The sequence below is a fragment of the Telmatherina bonti genome (assembly GCF_933228915.1).
Source record: "Telmatherina bonti genome assembly, chromosome: 8".
Lineage (NCBI taxonomy): Eukaryota > Metazoa > Chordata > Actinopteri > Atheriniformes > Telmatherinidae > Telmatherina > Telmatherina bonti.
Genome location: NC_136626.1, coordinates 25648386 through 25670921, shown reverse-complemented (window position 1 = coordinate 25670921; position 22536 = coordinate 25648386). Strand labels below are relative to the sequence as shown.

General features: G+C 39.8%; 2 protein-coding genes across 3 annotated transcripts; both read left to right on the top strand.

Annotated features, from left to right (window-relative positions):
- Nucleotides 1–1495: 1495 nt before the first annotated feature.
- fpgt (fucose-1-phosphate guanylyltransferase) lies at nt 1496–4261 on the top strand. The gene is made up of 4 exons (XM_079245742.1): nt 1496–1575; nt 1652–1819; nt 1910–2002; nt 2817–4261. The coding sequence occupies exons 1-4, from the start codon at nt 1503–1505 to the stop codon at nt 4229–4231; spliced, it is 1749 nt and encodes a 582-aa protein (XP_079101868.1). The 5' UTR covers nt 1496–1502; the 3' UTR covers nt 4232–4261.
- A 1810-nt stretch (nt 4262–6071) lies between these two features.
- Nucleotides 6072–18391, top strand: tnni3k (TNNI3 interacting kinase). 2 transcript variants are annotated; one of them, XM_079245741.1, is made up of 25 exons: nt 6072–6183; nt 6404–6512; nt 6663–6748; nt 7091–7188; nt 7395–7505; nt 7587–7685; nt 7772–7910; nt 8127–8271; nt 8350–8454; nt 8531–8625; nt 8725–8874; nt 8953–9036; nt 9122–9178; nt 9760–9852; nt 9942–9999; nt 10113–10307; nt 11541–11645; nt 11737–11789; nt 12671–12723; nt 13264–13396; nt 13945–14054; nt 15175–15234; nt 15325–15494; nt 16340–16419; nt 18102–18391. In XM_079245741.1, the coding sequence occupies exons 1-25, from the start codon at nt 6144–6146 to the stop codon at nt 18179–18181; spliced, it is 2508 nt and encodes an 835-aa protein (XP_079101867.1). In that variant the 5' UTR covers nt 6072–6143; the 3' UTR covers nt 18182–18391. The 2 variants fall into 2 exon arrangements, with proteins under 2 accessions (XP_079101867.1, XP_079101866.1); XM_079245740.1 differs by having other exon boundaries at nt 7395–7685.
- The last annotated feature ends 4145 nt before the right edge of the window (nt 18392–22536 follow it).

Below are 22536 nucleotides of genomic sequence, written 5' to 3'. Positions count from 1 at the left end.
TCAATTTTTTTTTTCCTTGTCTTTTGGTGTCAAATGTTAGTAGCTTATCAAATGTCCCGCAGAAAACACTTAAATTATTTATTGTTTGTTGCTTCTTATTCCACAGTCCTCAGGATGTCAAGGGTGGTCTCTTATCAGGACAAGAGCCCATGGATAGACATCTGTGTTTATGGCCCTGCCTGTGGTACAACCTTCCACTGAGGTACATAGTGCAGATTTTTTTTAGGGTTAACTTAGGACCAACAGTTTTGGTACAGGCTTTTAATTGATTATCGTTTTAGCATATCATATGAATTATTTTTACTTTAATGAACTTTCCAGGTAGCCTAAACATTTTTCCCCACCATCCTTTATGCCATTTTTTCCTTCCAATTTTATAATGTCTTATTTGCTTATCTTTGTTATTTGATTATTATTTAAATGTAGCCTATATGCTATTTATCATAGCTGTGTCACTAGCTGATTTGTGGTCCATGGTACTTTTTTAATTTGAAGCACAATTTTGTATCTGTTTTGTATCTTTTGTAAGTAAATGTTTTATAAATAAGTTTGACTGGGTCCGCTCCTTTACATTAACCGGGTGATGACCCGGGGAGAAATGGTGGCTAGCAGCGAAGGAGTTTGTCGCTTTCATGAAGGGGGAAACGCCTGTCGATGGAAAGAAGCTTTCCCAAAATAAAGGAGGCATGGATCTTTCAGGTAAACGTTGATCACAAAAATAATTAAACAAATTTAACGTTAAATGTACAATTTTGTACGTAAATGCTTCGTTCATGCTGAAGTCTGCAAAGTGCAAGTGTCCATTGGAAGTCATATTAAGAAATGAAATGAAAACAAATCAAGACCATGGAACTTTTCTACCTAGATCAGCTGGAAAAAATCTGAATCAGCAGAAGTTGATTTAGGACTCATAATAGTGCAATGTTATCTGTCGATCTTAAATGAAAGCCACACGCCAACAAAGTTATTTATTGAGTTGGAACATTTTCCAAGTTTATTTGCAAACCCATAGTGATTTGTTTGTCCAACTCGTGAGGTTAAAAGGGGCGTTCTCGCCTAACAACCAGTCGGGTCTGAGCGGCTCATCACAACTCATGTCCGTATAAAATAGAATGAAAACTCCTCCCACCTGACTCGACGCCGGCTCACACAGGCAGTAAATGGTGTGGACCCATTAATTGAAGTTGACGATCGACTATTTATACACTGGCGACAAATTGAATTGAGTCTATTATCTTGTGTAGGACGAAAAGCGAAAGGGAAAACGTAATGTGCATTAGTTAAAATACTTCAATTTAGAAAAAAAGACGTAAAAAATCCAGTCAAAGCAGTTCTGTCTTGGCTTTTTAGTGCTCGCGCTTCCGCTTTAGAACTGTTGACCACGTGACCACACCCGGAAGTAAGAAACTATCTCAAACAGCACAGTTTTGTGTGAATACACACAATAAATAACTTACCTTACATTGTTCCAGCTCGACATACTTAACATAGGAAGTGCCAGTATGAGCCAGGAGTGTACCAGAAAGCTACAAACCTCTACAAAGGAAAAGCTCAGGAAACTAAACTCTCTGCGCGGTGAGTTTTGTTTTCTATTTATCTGACTTTTGTATGTATTTCAGTAAACCCAACTTTTCCTTTGCTTTACCCGAAGGCCGAGAGGTGCAGCCCGGGGAGTTTTGGGATGTTGTGGTAATAACAGCTGTGGATGACAGCCAGAGAAAAGCCTATGAGCTACAGATTGGCGAGAAGATTGACAGAAAGGAGCTTCCTCTGGGAACTCACTATAAGGTCTTTTCAGATCCTCCTGGATATAAAATAGGCAAGTTAAACACATGGTAAACTACTGATCTAATTCAACTGTCTCACGTTTAATAAAGTACATTTCTTATTTTTTCCTCTGTTTTTTAAGGGAATGGAGGCTCCACTCTGTATGCTCTGCAGCAACTAAATGACATTTATGGGAAAGCTCTGAACAGAATGAGAGTCATCCTGATCCATGCAGGTATGTTCACTTTTCTGTTTCTGCGTTTTCTCTATGGCAGAAAAAAATTAATCTATGTCATTGGGGCTGCAACAGTGTCATGAATTCACCTATCAATTAACCTTGGTTGTTAATCGCTAAGTGTTTGTTATTGAAGTGGAATAAATTTATTGTTCTCTAAATGTTTTCTAATGATTCTAGTACTGAAGAATTGTGAGGCAACATTGTATTTCATAAGCATCTCATAGTAAAGAAGATCATAAAGGAAGCTTAACATAAATTTATGTTAAGTATTTCACTAGTTAAATTCAAACATCGTTTATACTGGCATCTACTGAAATACTCATTGGTCATTCCACCTACATTGTAACCTTTTTAAGCAGAAACCACAATTCAGTCATGTCTAATGGCCCATTTACATCAGGTGTGCTGGAGTAGGTAATGAACATAAAGCAATAAAGACAGGGTCTCTCCAGGACCTGGATTAATAGTCAGTGCTCTGGGATCTTTTATATATAAAAAAAAAAAGGTCCAGATTACTGTGCAGCTCTGTGCAGTATACTTGTTTCACTCACTTCAGTTGATTTGTTTTCATGTATGAACAAGAAACAAAAGCATAATAACACTGTAAATACACACAAAAAAAAACATTCAGTCACCATCATACTTAAATAATTTCCTTAAAAATTATGAATAATTGGTTTCAGCTTTTGAAATTAAATAACAGAAAAGCTCAATAACATGGAAATAAATGGTAAATTGCAAAGCATTACAAATGCTCAGAATCTTTACATAATGCATCGTGCTCTATGTAAAATTCTCACTTTTGTTTCAGGTGGTTTCAGTCAGCGTCTACCCAGTGCTAGCGCTCTGGGAAAAATCTTCATAGCTTTTCCATTGGGTGACCCCATCTACCAGATGTTGGAACTGAAACTAGCCATGTATGTGGATTTCCCTTCACAAATGAAGCCCGGCATCCTGGTGACCTGTGCTGATGACATTGAGCTTTATAGTGTTGCAGAGGAAGAGAGTGTGAAGTTTGACAAACCTGGCTTCACAGCTTTAGCCCACCCCTCCCCACTCTCTGTTGGAACTACCCACGGTGTGTTTGTGTTGCATCCACGTGAAAAGTCATCTTACCCTGAAATGGAGAATGCTTCTTGTCTGCATTTCCTACACAAGCCAAGTATTGATAAGATGCGTGAAAGTGGAGCTGTGTGTAAGAGGAAAAGTGGACTGTTTTCAATGTTTGAGGGTGAATTTGTCTACACTGACAGCACATATTATATTGACTTTGATACCGCAAAGTCTCTTCTGAGCCTGCTGAAAGAGTTAGGACCTTTGGATTGTGAGATAGATGCATATGGAGATTTCCTTCAGGCACTGGGGCCTAAAGCCACAATAGAGTATACCAACAACACTGCTAATGTCACCAAAGAGGAGAGCAGCCTGGTCAAAGTCCGTGAAAAGATCTTCCATCTTCTCAAAGGGACTCCCCTGCATGTCATTCTCCTGAATAACTCCAAGTTTTATCACATCGGAACCACTTCAGAGTACCTCTTCCACCTGACTGAGGATGAGGAGCTGAGAAGTGAACTTGGTCTCTTGTCATCCACCTTCAGTGTACATGTCAATAAAAACTCTGGGTGTGCATCTGGCTGCTGTATAATGTACAGTGTTCTCAATCCCAGTTGCTCTGTGGGAGCTGGATCAGTGGTGGAGTACTCCAGACTGGGAGCAGGGGTATCTGTAGGTGGAGGCTCCATCATCAGCAGCTGCTGGGTTAGTCCAGGCCTCTCAGTGCCAGCTGGAACCTTCATGCACTCGCTGTGTGTGAAACACCAGAATCAAACCAGGTTTGTTACTGTCTTCTTTGGAATTAAAGACAACCTGAAGCACAGTGTGGAAGCCCCTGCATACATGGAAGAGTTGAAGCTTTTTGGCTTCAGTCTGGCACAGTGTCTGTCTTACTGGGAAGTGGAGAATGAAGCCTTGAGGTTCTCTGGTGATGCATCCAGCTGTAGCTTGTGGAACGCCTGTTTGTTTCCTGTTTGCTCCAGTCAAGAAAGCTCGTTCTCAGTGTCTCTTGAGATGCTGCGGGCCATCCTGAGTGGCTCTACAAGCCCTCTGCCCAAAGACACACGTCTAATGTCAATGCAGGAGTGCTTACAATGTAAGAATCTGGAGGAGATGTTGATGCTCAGGAAGAGATTACGTGATGACATCACACAGAGGAGAGTGATGGATTAAAACACTGATGTTCAGGACTGGGCAGAAATCTTGAGAGAACCTGTATTTTTTATGTATTGCCAGGATAATCGGGGAAAATGTTTGTTTCTAGAACATAAAAAATATAAATATAGTATGTGAGAAAAAAAAGTCAATATTTAATGTGTTGGAAGTCTTTAGACTTTTACACTTAAAAAAAGCTTTCTTCTAGAAATAGCTAGACAAGCTTATCAAAGGTTATTTCTAATCTCTTCTTTGGATGTTTTCTGTTGTTATTCTGTTCTCTTATCAAGATGATCTCATACTGCTTTAATAATGCTGAAGTCCAGGCTGTCGCTAGGATTAATCACTTCACAAGATCTGTTGCCACAGAGTTTACAGTTCAGTATGTTGATCATTTGGCATAACTCAGTATGTGTCCCTATCTGATGAAATGCTTCTTGGCAGCCAACTTTTACTGGGATGATTTCTGATGAGGTTTGATTCAATAGTAGTTACAGTGTAGAGGTTTAGATGCATTTCTCAGATCATGTCAGGTCTGGATTATTTCCCGACGCTTTTTCAGGCAATTTCCTTTATGCTCCACTTGTCCAATTTCATCATCCAGACTTCACATCATTCTGAGAGATGCCAAACTTCCCCAGCAATTTATTGGTGCAAAAAACATTTTATGCCTGTCAAACTTTGACATCTTTGGCATTTTCTAAAGGTACAGCTTGTACATTCCTAGCAAAGTACCTGAAGGCACCATTTATAACTGGAAGCTCGTGTTCTTTTATATTTAGTCACATCACCCGCTGATCTCTGGAGTTATGTGCTTTTTACTTGAACAGTGAGTAGGTCAGTCTTAATCAGGTTAGAAAACAAAATATATATTTCTCTGTAAATTGTCAGGTACAAAGACTGGACTGAAAGTGAGTGAAAAACAGCCACCGTGTCCTGAGAAAAACTTTTTTTTAAAGACCTTCAGGAAGCTGGAAATTTTTTGTAGATCACTTTAAAAGTTTATAAGCAAGTCTGGCTTGTTTGGGGCAAATTATGGTCTTCTATAAAATGTTGTCTTCGATAAATTATTGGTATTCTGCATTATCATGCAATTATTAATTTTTTTTAAATGTAATATAACAGTTAAAATGAATCACAATTAGCATTAATAATAAAAAATTTATCACAGGGAATTGAAATTCTCAGTGCCTGACAAGTCTTGTACCCCTCTTTAAGCCAGCAACACACATTGAGCAGATGAACACGGAGGCAGGTCATATGCAAATGTATGACACGGTAATGTCAATAAGTTACAGAATAAATAGTCAGTCAGTCAGTTCAGGATGAGTGTGTTTATGTAAGGGAGTGGTTGTCTCTTTAGGGAGGACTTTTGGCTTTGTTACTTTGCCAAACTTTTATATACACAAACATGTAATGCAACAAGTGGCACAAGGAGGGAAAAGTCATTTTAGTGTATGACCTCTTTGAAAAACAACTTAAACATTTTGATTTTTATTGAGTGTTTCAAGCACTTTTCGGCAGCGCCAGGGAAAAAAAAAAAAAAAGAGTCAAAAACTGAAAATAAAACTTATGTACAACACTATGAAAAGCTGTGTGAGATTTTTTTTCTTTAAATGTGCTGCTACTAAAGGAAAAAAACAAAAACAAACTGGGAGTTTGTTTTCAGACCATCATGCAGACTCTTCTGCATCCTGCTTGTCTTTATCAGGCCGTACAGCACACTGGTCACCTGCTTTCTTTTAAACTGTACACAGTGGAGTGAGATGGCTTGTCATAGTTGTGAAGCATTCCGCTTACGAGTTTATTTTTAGTCGACAGCCGTGATCTCCCCCTTTATCTGGGCCGATGCAATAGTGGCAAAGTGAGAGACTTTCTTCCTGCTTTGCTTTAGTTCACCGTAGCACATATAAATTGAAGGACGCCTTCAATGGGAAATTACAAATCAAGACCATCTCAGACGTGCACAGGTAATGTTTTGGAGTTATTTTAAAATGTCATTCATGTCTCCAGAGAACTGAAAAGCAAGTTTGCATTTGGATATGTAAGGAAGATCTGTTTGGACTTCAATATTGACATTTTATGGCTGCTAATTCACAAATATACAGTATTAACTAAACTATTCAATAATTCCCCATGCTTGTTATGAGAATGTCAATTTAGTTTGGTTCTGTCAATGTTTTCATGAAGATGAGTGGAAGAAGAAGGTGGGTGAGTCCTATTCTGTAATCATCGAGAAACTAGAGGATGACTTCCAGCTGCCAGAGAGTCAGCAGGCAGACCTTAAACTTGCTTTCAGGTGACAAACACTAGTAGTGACTATCAATCCTTATCAGTCATTATGTGAACTAATCTGACGAGTCTGACGTTCTGTTTAGTTCAGTTTCTCTTCTGTATCAGAAGGTTTGTCATTTTCACAAGCAGGTGATGTTAAATTTCTGTGGTGCAGTTCTGATGAGGCTTTTCAGAAGGTGAACGTGAGCTACCGGACAGAGAAGGGGCTGTCGCTGCTGCATCTCTGCTGCGTATGTGGAGGTATGCATGGCTATAGCGTCTATTAATAACTCCTCAGCAAATTGTGACAGTGGAAGGAAGGATTACTGTGGTGCTGGCTGGCATTATTGTCTCTGGATGACCTTTCTGGTGTCAGCGGTATAAAAGTAAACAATGAAAGAAAAATAAATACAACATGAAGGTCAGATATACATGTTAGACAAATACAAGTTAAGGTTTCAGCAGAACTTAAACAGTTCAGGGGGTTTGCTTTTCTCTTTTGGCTTATGTTTTACTCCGCTTTGTTATTTCATTCACAATTTGCAGGAAGTTTTGTTGAGTGAAATGTTTTATTACTACGTCATCTAATCATTTTGTATCCAGGCAACAAGGCCCATATACGCACCCTGATTCTCAAAGGCCTGCGTCCTTCTAGGCTGAGCAGGAACGGCTTCACTGCACTTCACCTGGCTGCTTACAAGGTGAAGGAAACTAAAGAGAGACGTGTTTCTTTTAAAGTTTCTTTCTTTTAAATTTGTCATATAGTTGAGAGCTTTTTTAGTGTTACCACAAGGTGGAGTACAATTACACACATAAGCCTGATGAAACCGTGCAAGAATGACTGTGAAGATGAATTTAGCATAAAACTGATCTGAGGATGATCTCTTGTTCTGTTTGCATGATGCAGGACAATGCAGAACTGGTGACTGCACTCCTCCATGGTGGCTCAGATGTGCAGCAGGTGGGATGTGGTGCCCTCACAGCCTTGCATGTTGCCACTCTGGCTGGCCATCACGAGGTGAGAGGAAATAAGCAAACAATGGACTGTGCTGATGTTGTGATTCTATATATCCTTGCTGATTTCCCCCCCCCCCACCAGGCCGCAGATATACTCCTGCAGCATGGAGCTTATGTCAATGTACAGGATGCAGTGTTTTTCACCCCGCTGCACATTGCCTCCTATAATGGTCATGAACAGGTGAATGGCGCATTAATCTGAAATCCCAAAACATTTTCCCTCAAATTATTTTTTAACAGTTCTTCCTCTTACTTTCTGGCTTCCAGGTGGCAAAGCTGCTGCTGAAGTTTGGGGCAGATGTGAATGTGAGTGGTGAGGTGGGGGACCGGCCACTGCACTTGGCAGCAGCTAAAGGTTTTCTTGGCATCATCAAACTGTTGATGGGTGATGTGAGCAAAGCTCATGGTGAGACTGAAGACGGAGAGTTAAGATTTACTTATTTAATCTACAAATCAAGCATGTGTTAATTTATGATCTATTTTTCTAATAGCTATTGTTGTCAGTATACCCACAGTTGAAATCTATTGATTTCCCTTTTCTAAAGCCACAATGAGGTTAATTTCAACATGACTGCATGGAAGATTGTTGGGTTTCTGCTAATGACTGTGCCCCTCTCACCAGTAAATGCCCAAGACAACGAAGATCACGTCCCTCTCCATTTCTGTGCTCGTTTTGGCCACCATGAGATTGTTCGCTTCCTTCTGCAAGGCAGCTCTGAAGTTCAGCCTCACTCTGTCAACATTTATGGGGACACACCGTTACACTTGTAACTGATTTGCAGTCTCACATACCCTCTTTACTTTTCTGTCCGAAGACGTCAACATTGAATTTTGTTTTTCATCAGGGCCTGCTATAATGGCAAATTAGCTGCAGTGAAGGAGATAATACAGCTTTCTGGCACAGAGAGTCTTTCAAAGGAGAATATATTCAGTGAAACAGCACTTCACAGGTACTGTCAAGCCCTGCTGGTTGATTTTATCCACTATTAAGCTGCAATCTCTGCAGCTCTTTTTTTTGTGTCACAGTGCATGCACCTTTGGTAAGGACATAGAGATGGTCAAATTCTTGATGAGCCAGAATGCCATGAGCATCAACTATCAGGGCAGAGACGGACACACAGGTGACTCTTCAAATGCTTTAAAATGAACATCAAAACTGTTTGCTGTGCAACGAAATGAAAACTGTGTTCACACTCTTTGTGTGTGCTGTGACTGTTTAGCTTTACACAGCGCCTGCTTCCATGGACACATCCGCCTGGTACAATTCTTGTTGGACAGCGGGGCAGACATGAACCTTGTGGCCTGCGATCCCAGCAGGTCCAGTGGGGAGAAAGAAGAGCAGACATGCCTGATGTGGGCATATGAAAAAGGTGTGTATGAACATGAACGGGGATGTCAGAAGAGACTGAGAAAACCCCTGCTAATGTGCTCTCTCCATGTTTTTTCAGGTCATGACGCCATTGTCACTTTACTGAAACACTACAAACGTCCAGACGATTCTCCATGTAATGAGTACTCTCAGCCAGGAGGGGGTGAGTCACATCTTGAGAATTGAACACCTGCAACAAAACTGTAGACAATCCTTTATTAACATCTATGAATGTTTGTGTCTCCCAGATGGGTCCTACGTTTCTGTCCCATCTCCTCTTGGAAAGATTAAAAGCATGACTAAAGGTACTGAAGGGGACTGAAGCACCGCAGCTTTCCTAAAATCACTGTCAGCTGCACACACTGTATCTGTTACCAAGGGAACAGTTTAGACACGGATTCCTTGGTAACAGAAACGGTGGCTGCTGTGTTTTCCTGACAAACTGTTCAGTGTGTGAAGTATATAACTATCAATATACATTAGAAAAGTTAGAAAGTTAAATGTTTTAAAATATCAACAATTAACTGGAGAGAAACTAGTATCAGTTGCTAAAACTACCATATGTGGGGGGCTAAGGGGATTACTGACATTTTTCATCGGCAGAGAAAAATGTTTAAAGTCTGGAACAATCCCAAAGGTAATTATCATAGTGCTAAATATAATTGACCCACACATCTACACCAATATTCAACACAGCAAGCATTATGTAAATGTGATCTGATGTTAGCTTTTGCAGCACCTTAAATGAAACAATTAACAAATTTGCTTGTATGAGTCATCTCAAAAATGGTAGTTCATAAAAAAAAGTAATACAGTTTGTTTCAGTGAGCTCTCTGTGTACTGACACAATGATCTGGTCAGTTGTTTTTTTTTTGTATTTTTTCAGAAAAAGCTGAAGTTCTGGTGCTCAGAGCCAGCCTTCCATCTCATTTCCACCTTCAGCTGTCTGAGCTTGAGTTTAATGAAATTATCGGATCGGGTATGTCTATTCCTGTTCGCTTTTCCTTTCAGCTGATGTGCTTACAAATCTGATAATGTTATTGATGAGTGGATGTGTTTCACATGCAGGCTCCTTTGGGAGAGTCTACAGAGGAAAATGCAGAAATAAAATAGTTGCTATAAAACGGTATTTTCTGTTTTTTGCTTGTTTTTCCACACAAACAAAAAGATAATTTATCATGCCTCCCTGTTAGGAAGAAGAAGAGACATATGAGTTCTGTAACTCTCACTCGTTCACAGATATCGAGCCAACACATACTGCTCAAAGTCAGACGTGGATATGTTCTGCAGAGAGGTTTCCATCCTATGTCGCCTCAACCACCCTTGCATCATCCAGTTTGTGGGGGCATGCTTGGATGACCCTAGTCAGTTTGCCATTGTTACCCAGTACGTCTCTGGAGGCTCATTGTTCTCCCTGCTGCATGAGCAGAAGAGGTTAGAAAGAAACAAACTCCCGCACAGTTGTCTTTGCATGTTCATAACACACTATATTGACATTTCCCTCAGAGATTCGTCCCAGTAAGCAAACATTTATTACTGGTAAGTCCAACAGCGTCAGAAACTCAGAAACAACTTACAAAGAAACTCAAATAAAACAAAAAAGACTTACATGAAAACATTTGCAAAGGAAACGCAAAATGACCACAAACTGATGGGAAACATTTGCAGAGGCTTAGAAGAAATCCAGGAGCAGAGACTTAATAACTGCAGGGATATCAGTGACTAAATTCAACAAGAATGACAATATATACAAATTCACTGCAAACATGGACAAAGTCAGTCTTAGTACAATGTTGTGGCACAAAAGTACTGGGACTAGGTTTAAAAACAAAGAGACAGAGTAACAACAAATCAACTGGATAAAGATGTTTACCAATATCAGCACTTGAAAAAATGAAAAATATGTAAAACAGGCCAAATACTAATTCAAAAGTATTTCCGGCACACAGAAATTATAAAAGGGAAACAAAACAACCACAAAGACACAAAATGCATCCTTATAAGTCTTTTAATGTCTCCTGCAGTCTTGTTTTTCTTTTAAGAAGTTCAATAATTAGCTTTTACAAGTCTGTGTTTGGGGGAGGAGTGTCAGTAGTTTTACAGTCTTGTTAGTACAATCAAATAAACATATTTCATTAGCTCCAATCTTATACACGTATCACCATTGTGAACTTATTACATCATGTCATGTGAACTGATACAGGCTTACAATCATTCTTGCAAACCAATAACTTAACCAAATGATCTCTGATGGCGGGCATGTTGTTCTCTTTTCTGCATGAGTTTCTATTGAACGGACTCTTAATGGAAAAAAGCTTTAACAACTCATTACAAGTTCTGGTGCAGTGTGATGTGTTACTGTCAGTGCTGAGAAATTAGATATAAACAGAGGTCAAACAGCTTTAAGAGGTAATTTGGTGCTGAAGTCTAAGCATGTTTGCATGGTGCAGTCAAGTCTTATTATCATCCGTGGAAATGTCCTTTCACCAATCTCTGCCCCGTAACCGGGATCATCATTGATCCAGATGAAGTGTTCTGCTAACTGTGTGGCCAGGTGCTGTCTTTATAGACTGTCCTATTGATCTGTGTAAAGTGCTGTGTGTGATTGGCAGGAGCCATTGATCCGGCACTAAGTGGTTGCAGCTTTAATGATGTGTCAATGGACAGGCTTATCGACCTGCAGTCCAAGCTCATCATTGCCATCGATGTGGCCAAGGGCATGGAGTACCTGCACAACCTCACCCAGCCTATCATCCACCGGGACCTCAACAGGTTGGTTCTGCAATAATAAGACATGTGGTGGGTTGGTATTGCTGGCTTAAACCTATTACTTTCACCAAAATCAAATGAATCTTCCTTCTAGTCACAACATCCTGCTTTATGAGGATGGACATGCAGTGGTGGCTGATTTTGGCGGTAAGGAAGCTATTTCTTTGCTCTGCACACAAAAAAAAGAAAGTTATGATCGTTAACATATACAGTATATTGGACCCGAAGCTTATGGTGGCCATTGCTGGATAATTTAAGTAAACATTCAGTATTTGTCAGCGCATTACTGACACGTCTATCCTCATACACAGACTAATAGCTTGTAATTGTTACTTTTTGGTCAGACAAGCTGCTCCTCAGCCTCTTTTTGATTTGAGAAGTTCATTCTCAGGTTTTTTGGAGGGCCCCTTATTTAATCATACATATAAGCTGTATGTAGTTAAAATTGGTACAATAACAACCTATCAAATTGACAATTGGATGTATTTATTTAAATAACTAATAGGTGTATTATGGAAGATGAGAATGGCCATGTCTAAAATTATTTATTTTTTATGCTGTTATTTTAAGATTCCTTGAGAATAGTTCCATCATCTTGCAAAATTGGTACATAATTATGGAAACTGAGAGCAACCTTGTCTGAAAAGGCTTTAACGCCAAAGGAAAATGTGTTTTTCTCTATTACGGTTTAATTACATTTTAAAGGCTGAGATTAAACAGAGGTCAAAGTTTCAACTATCTCGCCACTGATTTTTTGCCATTTAATCTGATAAATTGTGAGACAGCTCTACAAGTGTTGAGAAAGTGTTGCAGGCATAAAGTAAACTATTACATTCTGTCTTTATTTACTTTTTAAACATTTACACAGCATCTCACCTTTTTAAGGTGAGGATCATGCATTTTAATGTAAAGTAACAACACACTTTGCCAGCATTCTGAGGAAGATTTGATATTGTTTACAATAATTGATTTTCTCTTTATTATCCGCTTTTAAATGACCATTGCACATCACCTCTCTTCCTCTGCAGAATCCAGATTCCTACAGTCTGTAGAAGAAGATAACATGACAAAGCAGCCAGGGGCAAGTGCTGTTTGCTCCTTTTGATTTATTTTTGTTGGCACATACAAAAACCTGATCATATAAGTTTTCTCCTAGATAGCCAGATACCTCTCACTCAATAAGAGAAGAAGTCACTTTGAAAAGAGGGAGAAAAAAAAAGCATGTGCTGTTATTTTGTGTGAGTTTAAGCCGGAGCTTCTGCTGGCACCTGTCATCAATTATCTCCTAGCTACAAAAGAAAACTGCCTACATGCAGATTTTGCATGAATGTGCTGACTCAGTATTACACAGTGCTTTGCCTGCAGTTTGATGTTAAGTGTGTTGCATCCCTTGGGAGCAGCTTGTTGTGACAAACTACTTGCCCTTGCCAGGATGCAGTGTTTATCCCAGTAATTGGGCTCCATTTTATACGTGTGTGTGTTTGCTGTGATTTAATGTCTAAAAAAACACACCAATTTTAAGCCTTTTCTTTTAAATCTAGTCTGCAAACAAATGTCTCTTTGCAGCAGTTTTCATCACCTGAGCACCTCCCTGCCTCTGTCTGTGTTTGTGTTTGTGCAGAACCTGCGCTGGATGGCTCCTGAGGTGTTCACGCAGTGTACACGCTACTCAGTGAAGGCAGACATGTTCAGCTACGCCCTCTGTCTGTGGGAGCTGCTCACTGGAGAAATCCCCTTTGCTCACTTGAAACCTGGTCAAATCTCCTCAGATTATTCTCATATTCACCGAAACTCTGATTATTGTTCAGTCCATGATTTGCATGTATAGTGACTTCTAACATTTAGTCACTCAGCTGGATGACAAAGGACAACTTTATATGAAATGAACACTTAAAACCTTTAGGTTCGAGGCTCTATGCACCCTGCATTGAGCTCCAACTACGTCAGATTTCTTTCATTACCTCACATAATGAAGACAGAATAAATCTCACAAGTTACAACATCACCTGGATTTTAGTACTTAGAGTCCAAATTCAGCAAAAAAAAAAAAGTCATTCATTTACTAAGAACACAGGGGATATTAGTTTCTATAATGAAATAGATTAATTTTAACAAGAATTTACTTTCATGGTGCTGTGTTAGGATACTTAGACACACACTTTTTTGTTTTAAATCACTTTTTTTTAAAATCATGTATTATGATATATTCTCACATCTTTCAGACAACATTCACTTTCTGGATTTAGAAGCTCAGAAATGTGATATTTTCAGCTAAACCTGAGATGCTTTTTTTTGTTCTTAGCTGCTGCTGCTGCAGACATGGCTTACCATCACATCCGGCCTCCTATTGGCTACTCCATCCCCAAACCCATCTCTGCACTCCTTTTGAGAGGCTGGAACTCCTGTCCAGAGGTAGAAGCCCTGTTTTCACTTCCTCCTCTGTTACATTTGAGCTCTGATTATAAGAGAAATCAACCCTCATAATAACTGGATATGCATTTCATGAAGCTATAAAGTAGTTTCGATTGGCGCCCGGCATGTACTCAACCAGAAAGGGCTTTGAAGTTTTGAACTCTTAAAATACTATAATTGCATCCGTGTCATTAGCTATACTGGAGTTGTTAGAGTCAAATGATGCCAAGTCAGCCAATCCTTCAAGCTCATGCAGCAGTAATGAATTAAGCGAGTCCCCAGATGATAGATTTCTGCACCACTGTTCATGTACAGGAGCACACAGGATCTGGATGATCCTCCCACTGTGCTGTGATGCACATAATTAGCCGGGGATGTTTTCCTCTTTACCTCATTAAGTTATATTATTTCAGGGCCAAGCAAATTGGCACTTTTCTCCCTCTGTGGGAAATCTCCTTCCTGTTTGCAAATGAAAGTTACCCAACCAGTCACCTGTTTGCCTGCCTTTGAGGTTGCATGTCCCAGTGAAACTTTATGAGGACATTTTGTTCCATAAGAGTTGCAACAACATTTCACATGTACATAACCCAGCAGGTGCCTCACCTGCACAGTACTCCACTTCTCCATGACATACGACACTGTACACAGAGAAATGCATTCATTTTAAGTCTGAGGTAGACTTAGTGTTGCAGCAGGTTTTATTTAACTTCCTTTAGAATTTGAAAATGTAAAATTGAGCAGTTTTTAGGTTAATATAACCAACCAAATATAAATAGCTGTTTATAGTTTTCCCGATTATAATGTTCAGTTGCGTTTTATTTTACTCATCTGTGTTTTCATGGCTTTGTTTTGATTATTGTGACGCAGACACACTTTGGTTGCCATGTGAGGATGCCATGTATAATTGAACAGCTCTGAGGGGGGCAGTGTTTGTTCCTTTACTGTGAGGCAATGGATCTAAAGCTTCTAGAGGCAGAGTTCACCTTTCTTTCATGTGTGGGTGGACTGAAATAAACAGAATAGAGACGAGTGTTAGAGACATTACACCTGCGTGTCTCTTTTGAGATAATACTGACGCCTATCAAAAAAGAAACAAAGAAGTTTGTTTATTCACTTTCAGGACAGGCCCGATTTCTCTGAGGTGGTGTCCAACCTGGAGGAATGCCTGTGTAATGTTGAGGTATAAAATATTCATAAAATTCTCATCTGCTGCAGAATCACTTTAACTGAATAATTTCTGGTTTGCTAATTTATCTTCTGGTGAATGCAGCTGATGTCCCCAGCCTCCAGCAACAGCAGTGGCTCCTTGTCACCCTCCTCTTCCTCTGACTGCCTGCTTGGGCGAGGAGGACCCGGCCGGAGCCATGTGGCTGCCCTCCGCTCCCGTTTTGAGTTAGAGTACGCTCTCAACACTCGAGCCTATGCCTTCTGGACTCAGAGGTAGGCCAGCTGTACCACCTTGAGAATATTTTAGTGCATAAATGGTCACCGCTGATCCTCAGCTATTAAGAAAAGATGGCTCTGGTTAAGGCCATGATCATGAAGATTTCTTTCTAAAGGTTTTCTTTTGACTAAGCCACCAATTGTGATCGGGCTGCTGTTTTAAATGCACAGTTAAAGCAAAGCTATTTATTATTTGTTCATTTATTTATATCAACTTTCACAATGTACCAAAGCATTTTTAATTGTAATTTCTTAAAGTTTTGTAATGTATTCAATTAAGCCTTTAAAAAGCCTAAGATTAATATATAAAATAATTGGATAAACTTTACCCAAAAGGCCTCAGTAGTAAACATTCATGCAGATCTTTTTTACTTCAAATTTTGCTGGACTTTTACCAAGTTGTTGAACCAAGTCTCCTTCTAACAACCAGTGGAATGACAGAGTAAAAATGGGGAAACTTGAGTTTTCAGATACCAAAATGAAAGCAAAGAAAAGCAAATGTAATGCAAACCTGACTTAAAAGGCAGACCTCTTTTAGATGCTTTTGTGAAAGAGTTGGAGCATCAAAAAGGTCATTATGAACGAAGCAAGCCACGTGAGGTTATCATGCTGTCCTGACTTCATTTGTGTTCCAGTGAAGAGTTCAAGAACTCTGCATGCAGTAGTCTGCAGAAAGGGAAAGCAGCGTGTATCAAGCGTTACATATTGAATGTCTTCTGCTTGTGTCTTACTCCATCTCCGCTGTCTTCCTGCATGTAAATGTAGCAGTGTATATTTCTGGACACGTATTGTTTTGCAGTGGATTAATGAATGTGGTTGAGGATATTCATTTTCATTTTCAGTGAACGCCGCCGAGCTTCTGGAGGCCTTTCACTGGAAGAACTCAGAAGGAACATGCAGTTCTCTCCTATCGATCGAAATGGTTTGTCTGCAGAATACATGAACACATGTACTGCATCTTGACTGGTAATGTTTTTAAGGTAGAGATGTAGTAGTTTAACTCTGTCTGGGTGAAGCTGGTGTTGTTTTCTGTCCGTTTGTCTTGACTGCTGAACATTGCAACATAAGGCATGTAAATCACATTGGATTGTGAGAGAATATTACATCAATTCAGTGTATAACAATTCAGTATTACGTTGTATCACAAATTCAGGCAGGATACAATGTTGATTTAACAGAATTCAGAGTTCAAAAGCAAAGAATTGATTGGAGACCATGCCAATCACTTCCACTCATATCAAATTACAAAAGTACTATTTGATAATATTATTTAAATATTCCTGAGCTCAACCGGGCATTTAAGTGAAAAACAAACTGTTCTTTTAAGACGACTTCAGAGCACTTTGGCACATTTTCACACTTTGGCTGCCTATGAGGAAAAGTAATTTGGTATCCACCATGCAGCTTCTCTTCTCTGAGCTCTCTCCAGTCAGTAAAAGTCAGTCACATGTTGACTCTTGTCCTATCTCTTAATCTGTCACCTTCTCACTTTCCTTGCTTTCTTTCTTCTGATGATTCAAATGCAAGCCAAAGTGTTACTAGCATGTATGTGGTGGTGAAAAGCAAACCACAAATGCCCTGGGCTGGAAAAAAATTAGTAGTTTCTCAGCTTTGGGATGCTGCATAGCACCAATGTTCCTGGAAATGTACATAATGAATGCCAGTAAGCCATTAAGCAAGGCTTATTTTAAGGTCAGACCTATTTTAAGGTCAGAAACTCATGTAGTGTTGCTTCAGAAAAAAACGACTGTACTATATTCTGTATATTCGATTTAAAGATTTCACATATTGTAAAAGAAAATCTTAAAGAATAAATTTATATTTATAATCATTAAAGATATTGTATGAATATTACTCCCATTTTGGGTCCTGAAATATTTATAGAACGCTGTTATAATCACCAAGGTAGTACAGTCTGACCTTATTGGAGTTACAGACCAGACCTTTGGAAAACAACTTATTATGGTTCATTTTAGTTTGCAGAAGAACGCAAATGTAAACTTCATATGCTCTTCCTTAGGGCCATCTTACAAGCAATCTTGTATCAATATTTAACAGAAATTTTCAATTTTGATCGATACTATTGGCCCTTTTAATCACTGAATCGGAAAATTTCATGTATCAACTCACAAAAGGGATCTCCAAATCCACTCCTCGAGGGCCAGGATCCTGCCGGTATTAGATGTTTCCCTGCAGCAACAGACCGGGTTCAGATGAATTGGGCATTAACAGACATGTGCAAAACTTGACAACAAGCTGTGGTGATCAATAGTATTTGAATCAGATGTGTTGCAGAAGGGAAACATTCAATACCTGCAGGACACCGGCCCCTGACGACCAGATTTAGAGATCCCTGACTTACATTGTATAATGCATCCAATATAAACAGTAGGGAGCTGCAGGTTTGGAATGACTCTTTAGTCCATCCTTGTTTAAATAACTTTTTGTGAGTTTGATTTACAACTGGAGTAGTATCAGCTTGTAATATTTGAATAACAACTTATCTTGTGCATGTTAATAATAACCTGTTCAAACTGTTAATGTTAACTACAAAATAATGAGACGATAGTCGGAGTATCAGGGTTTTTTTTATGTTTCTTTCAGGATATGTTTCTGATCCCATGAGCACCATGAGGTTCTGCTCTTCCTTCAGCAGCAACGGCAGCTTCGAGGACAGCAACTGAGTGCCAAACTGTTTTTATTATGACCCTATTAATCCCTATATCGATTTTATTCACTGTGTTTACCTTGAAGGTAAAGCTAAATAAATAGGTGTCAAAAGAAAGAGCTATTATGTATACTTAGTGGTTTATTTGGGATTTACTTATGACAAACAATATGTAAAACATTGTGTGACATCTTTTTTTTTTTTATTGAATAAATAAGTGTTTTGGTGCAAATAGTTTGTGATCACTGTTGATGTTACCACATTTTCTTTTCTTTGTGTAGAAAAAACATAAATAAAGGGGAAAAAAGTAGAAAGCCACTGTTCACACACATTCATTTTTTTTATTTCAAACGGGCCAGATCACACAAGCTGTCAGTCACTGACAGATGTGGCATGAAATGCCGAGACCTCACAAAGAACAAACTTTCTCTAAACATGACATTAACAGACAATGCTAATACATGTTCATTAAAGAGGTAGAGTTAGCAGCAAGGGCCATTTGACATTTTGTTATATCACCATGAAACTAATCATCATCAGCCTAATGCTGCTGTTGTTGATAATGTCACTGAGTAATCATGTCAGAGTGCTGACAGAAATGGTCACGAACAATTTCAATTACAGACCTCTGATGAAAGCTGGAGTACTTGTACCCAGCCGGTGGAAATGTAAAGTGTGCTAGAGGCAAGCTAAAGATGTGGGAGTCTGACAGCTATGAATTATTCAATCATCTGTGAGTGTAAGTAGAAGAGTATCTGTTTACAGGTAATAGGTGATCGGAGCTGTACTTGATACTGCACTCAAACTACACCTCACTGGTACAAACAACAGGAAGAGATGCTCTATTGTAAACATTTTGTGCGCCAGTCAAAACTGCTTGTGCAGTTTTTTTTCTTCATAGCAAGTCATGGATGAAAGGTGCTTGGTGGCTGTCAAAACTAAATTAATTTTGCATTAGCCTGTACAAATCTTTTTTTTTTTTACTATCATTGAAAGGCTTTTATTAGTAAAAGAGCTGTCTGATTGTCTGTGCATCTTTTTAAATTGGTCGCTTTTATCCCATGTTCCTTATAAAGCTTAAAAAAAATTAAGTAAATCACTGCTTTACCTTCCAGAGCTTTGAGCCGAGCAGCTCTAATGTCCACTTTCAGTCCTTGCAGCAGCCAGTAAAGGATATGAACTGTGACCAAATAATTTTTCATCCACTGAGAAAGTGCTCAGCCGGTCTTTACCGAGAACATGTTTGATGTCTTGGATCAGCTCCACGTCTCGTCTCTCTCCTTGAAAAGTCTCTTCTGAAGCTGTGGGGTGGATCTCTTCAGTATGGGACTCCTCTTGGCTGTCATCATCAGACTTTAATGCTGTGAAATCATTTGTTTGTGTAACTCTTTTGTCCTCCTCATCCTGTGTTTCATTCTTTCCATGTGGGCTGTTTGATTCATTATGCTCCTCTGTGTTAAGAGAAAGCTGAGGCGCTGTTTGCTTTTCATCCATCTTTGCACCACTATTGGAAGCATCCTCAAAAATTCCTTCAGGCTGGAGGGAACCTGAACAGCTTTCCACTTTGGTTATGGAAAAATCATGGGTTCCTTGTGTCGGGTCATTTTGAGCTTTGTCTTCTTCAAAGGATTCCCTGCTTTCTTTGTTCTCCTGTTGCTTCTCTGTCTCTTTTCCAGACTCTCTGTCATCTTGATCACTTTCTTCATTTGGTATTAAGCCTTTCACCTCTGTCTTCTCCTCCAGTCCTTTGGCCTGTGGGTCATTCTCACCAGGATCATCTGCAGCAGGCATGCTGTTCAGGTCTGACTCTGCTGCTTCTAATTGACTTTTGTCCCTTGACTCCTTTTCATCTTTTAGCTTGTGGATTTCTTCTTCATCGCTACAAACCATCTCTTCTGGGATCTGTGATCTCTGCAGCTCTGTAGACTCCTTAGGTTCCCTGTTGTTTGAGTTGGATATTTGAGTGTATGAGACTTTTTCTTCCAGATCCTCTAAAGGCTCAACAAACGTTTCAAAAAACTTTGATGAGTGGTGCACGTTTATCCAGTTTGTGACCATATCTGTGTTGTCTTCTTTCACTAACGCCTTTGGGGTTTCTTCAGCAACGACGGTGCTCTGTTTCTTATCATCGACCTTGTTTTGTGCTTGAGGTTTGAGCAGCACACTCGCTCCTTCCTCAGAGGCTTTGCTTGCCTCCTCCGTGTCCACTCCGTTTTCTCCATCGGCAGCAGAGAGGTCAGCACCAGCGGCTGACTCATCTGTATGTGCGTGCGTTTCAGTCATGCACTTTTCTTGACCCAACTGGCTTGAGGAACAACCTACATGAAAAGCTGTCTGTGCGGATGATTCTTTCTGTTCCTCAGAAGAAGAAACAACACTGCTACTCTCAATATTATTGTTGTTTTCTGTTGAATCTGACTCTATGTTTTTCTGATCAAGATCAGACTTGTTTTCGTCTTGCCCCGTTTCATCATTGACTTTTTTCTCATATATTTTCTCTTCTTTAGATTCCAAACCAGCCATTTCAGGCTCTGGGGAATATTTGACTGATTCACCATTCCTTGCAACACCGTCATCCCCTTCTTTAGTATCTCTCTCTACGGTATCAACTCTGTCATCTTCATTGTTTACAGACTCTACAGCGACTTCTTTTAGCTCTGTGCCCTCACCTTCACTTGCCTCCTCTGTTTTTCCCTCCTTAGCTTGCTCTGCTGTTTTTAAATCCGTCTCTTCTTTTGCTGCAGCTTCTTTGTTGTCAGCTCCAATAGAAATTTCTCCATTTTCAGCATCAATTTCTCCTTTTTCAATTGATCTTTTAACAATTTCAGCCTCTGTTTCGTTTATTGTCTCATCTGTTGGTTTTATCTCATCTGCAGCTTCACTGCCGCCAACATCTTCTGACTCAACGATATTTTCAGGACATATTCTCATGTTATCTACATCTGCCTCATCTTTGTCAATGATCTCAGCCACTTCTTCTTCTTCTCCTTTGGTTTTCTCAGTTATGTCTTCTTTTTCTTCTGTGGGATTCTCAGCGACGTCTTCTTTTTCTTGACATGCTTCATCATTTTTTGTCCCTGCATCTCTGCCCTCATGTTCACCTTCCACAGGCATTTCCGCTCCATCCTTTTCATCCTCGGCTATTTTTGTGTAACTTTTTTCTTTACTCTCATGACTTTCATTAAGAGTATTCTCATCCTCCTCTATCTTTCTAGGTTCTTCTACCTTCTCTTCATTTATAGCTATATCTACCTCGTTATGAGCTTTTTCTGTTTCCGTTTCTTCTCCATTTGTGTCATTTTCAGTACCTTTTGTTGTGTTTTGTTGTTCATCAGTGCTCTCCTCTATCTCGTTTTTATCGTTCTCTTGTTCCGATTCAGGGGTCTGTCTTTCCTGAGCATTTTCGTCTCCTGCTATCTTATCTGAATTAACATGAGCTTGTTTTTCGTCTTCCTGAGCATCTTTCTCAGACTCCTGCATTTCTCTTTTTGCATCTTCTTCCACAGATGTATCTATCCTTTCTTCTCCTGCCTCAGACCTTTCATGTTGACTGTCATCCTTACTAGCCTCTGCTCCTGATGTTTCACCTGCTTCCTCTTCTTCTTTAATGCCATCTTCACTTGTCTCATCCTTTTTATTTTCCTCTGCTGTTTTTACAGCCATGGTGTCTTCACACTCCTCTGGCAAGCTGCCTAAATTCTCTGGTGGGACTTCAGTTTGCGGGGCTGCAGCTCCATCCTCGCTGTCTGCCTCCTGCCTCCTCTCCGTGTCGGTTTCAGGTGCCTCTTCACAGCTGAGGGCCTCTCGCTCCTCTGAGGACTCAGCTTTGATCTCCAATGTCTCGCTTGCAGTCACCGCCTCCACCTCTGCATTATCTGGCACTGCTGCCTCATCAGCCTTTTTACTAGGCTCTGATGCTGACGACTCATCCTCTTCTCTGCTTTTTGCCCTTTGCCCTGTCTCATCGGGCAGAATTTCCGTCTCTGCGGCGGTTTTCTCATCACTGTCTTCATTATTCTCTGCATCCTCAGCATTAGCAGATATAGCTTCTTCTGCAGGATCTGCAGTCTTGTCATCTTGTGACATATTTTTTTCATTTACAGGAAGCTGTAATTCACCTGGTTCCTCTGATTTATGTTCCCTTTCTGTGGTTTCGTCAGCTTTTTCATCTGCCGCAACCTCGCTGACTTTCTCGTCGTTGATGCTGCCACTGCTGTCATGAGGCTCTTGCTCAGCATCCTTCTGGTTTTCTGCCTCAGACGACTCCTCTTGTTTCTGTGCCATGTCATCAGCAAACATTTCTTCACATTTATTCTTTTCAACAAGTGTCTTCTGTTGTTCTGAAGATACATTTTCATCTGGAAACATAAG

Excerpts from the sequence above, each read along its gene's own strand:
- fpgt (XM_079245742.1), top strand. The coding sequence starts at position 1,503 with ATGAGCCAGGAGTGTACCAGAAAGCTACAAACCTCTACAAAGGAAAAG. Across the intron at positions 1,576-1,651 it reads GAAACTAAACTCTCTGCGCG|GCCGAGAGGTGCAGCCCGGG; the intron begins GTGAGTTTTGTT and ends CTTTACCCGAAG. Across the intron at positions 2,003-2,816 it reads AGTCATCCTGATCCATGCAG|GTGGTTTCAGTCAGCGTCTA; the intron begins GTATGTTCACTT and ends CTTTTGTTTCAG.
- tnni3k (XM_079245740.1), top strand. The coding sequence starts at position 6,144 with ATGGGAAATTACAAATCAAGACCATCTCAGACGTGCACAG. Across the intron at positions 7,686-7,771 it reads CCTATAATGGTCATGAACAG|GTGGCAAAGCTGCTGCTGAA; the intron begins GTGAATGGCGCA and ends TCTGGCTTCCAG. Across the intron at positions 15,235-15,324 it reads AATGCCTGTGTAATGTTGAG|CTGATGTCCCCAGCCTCCAG; the intron begins GTATAAAATATT and ends TGGTGAATGCAG.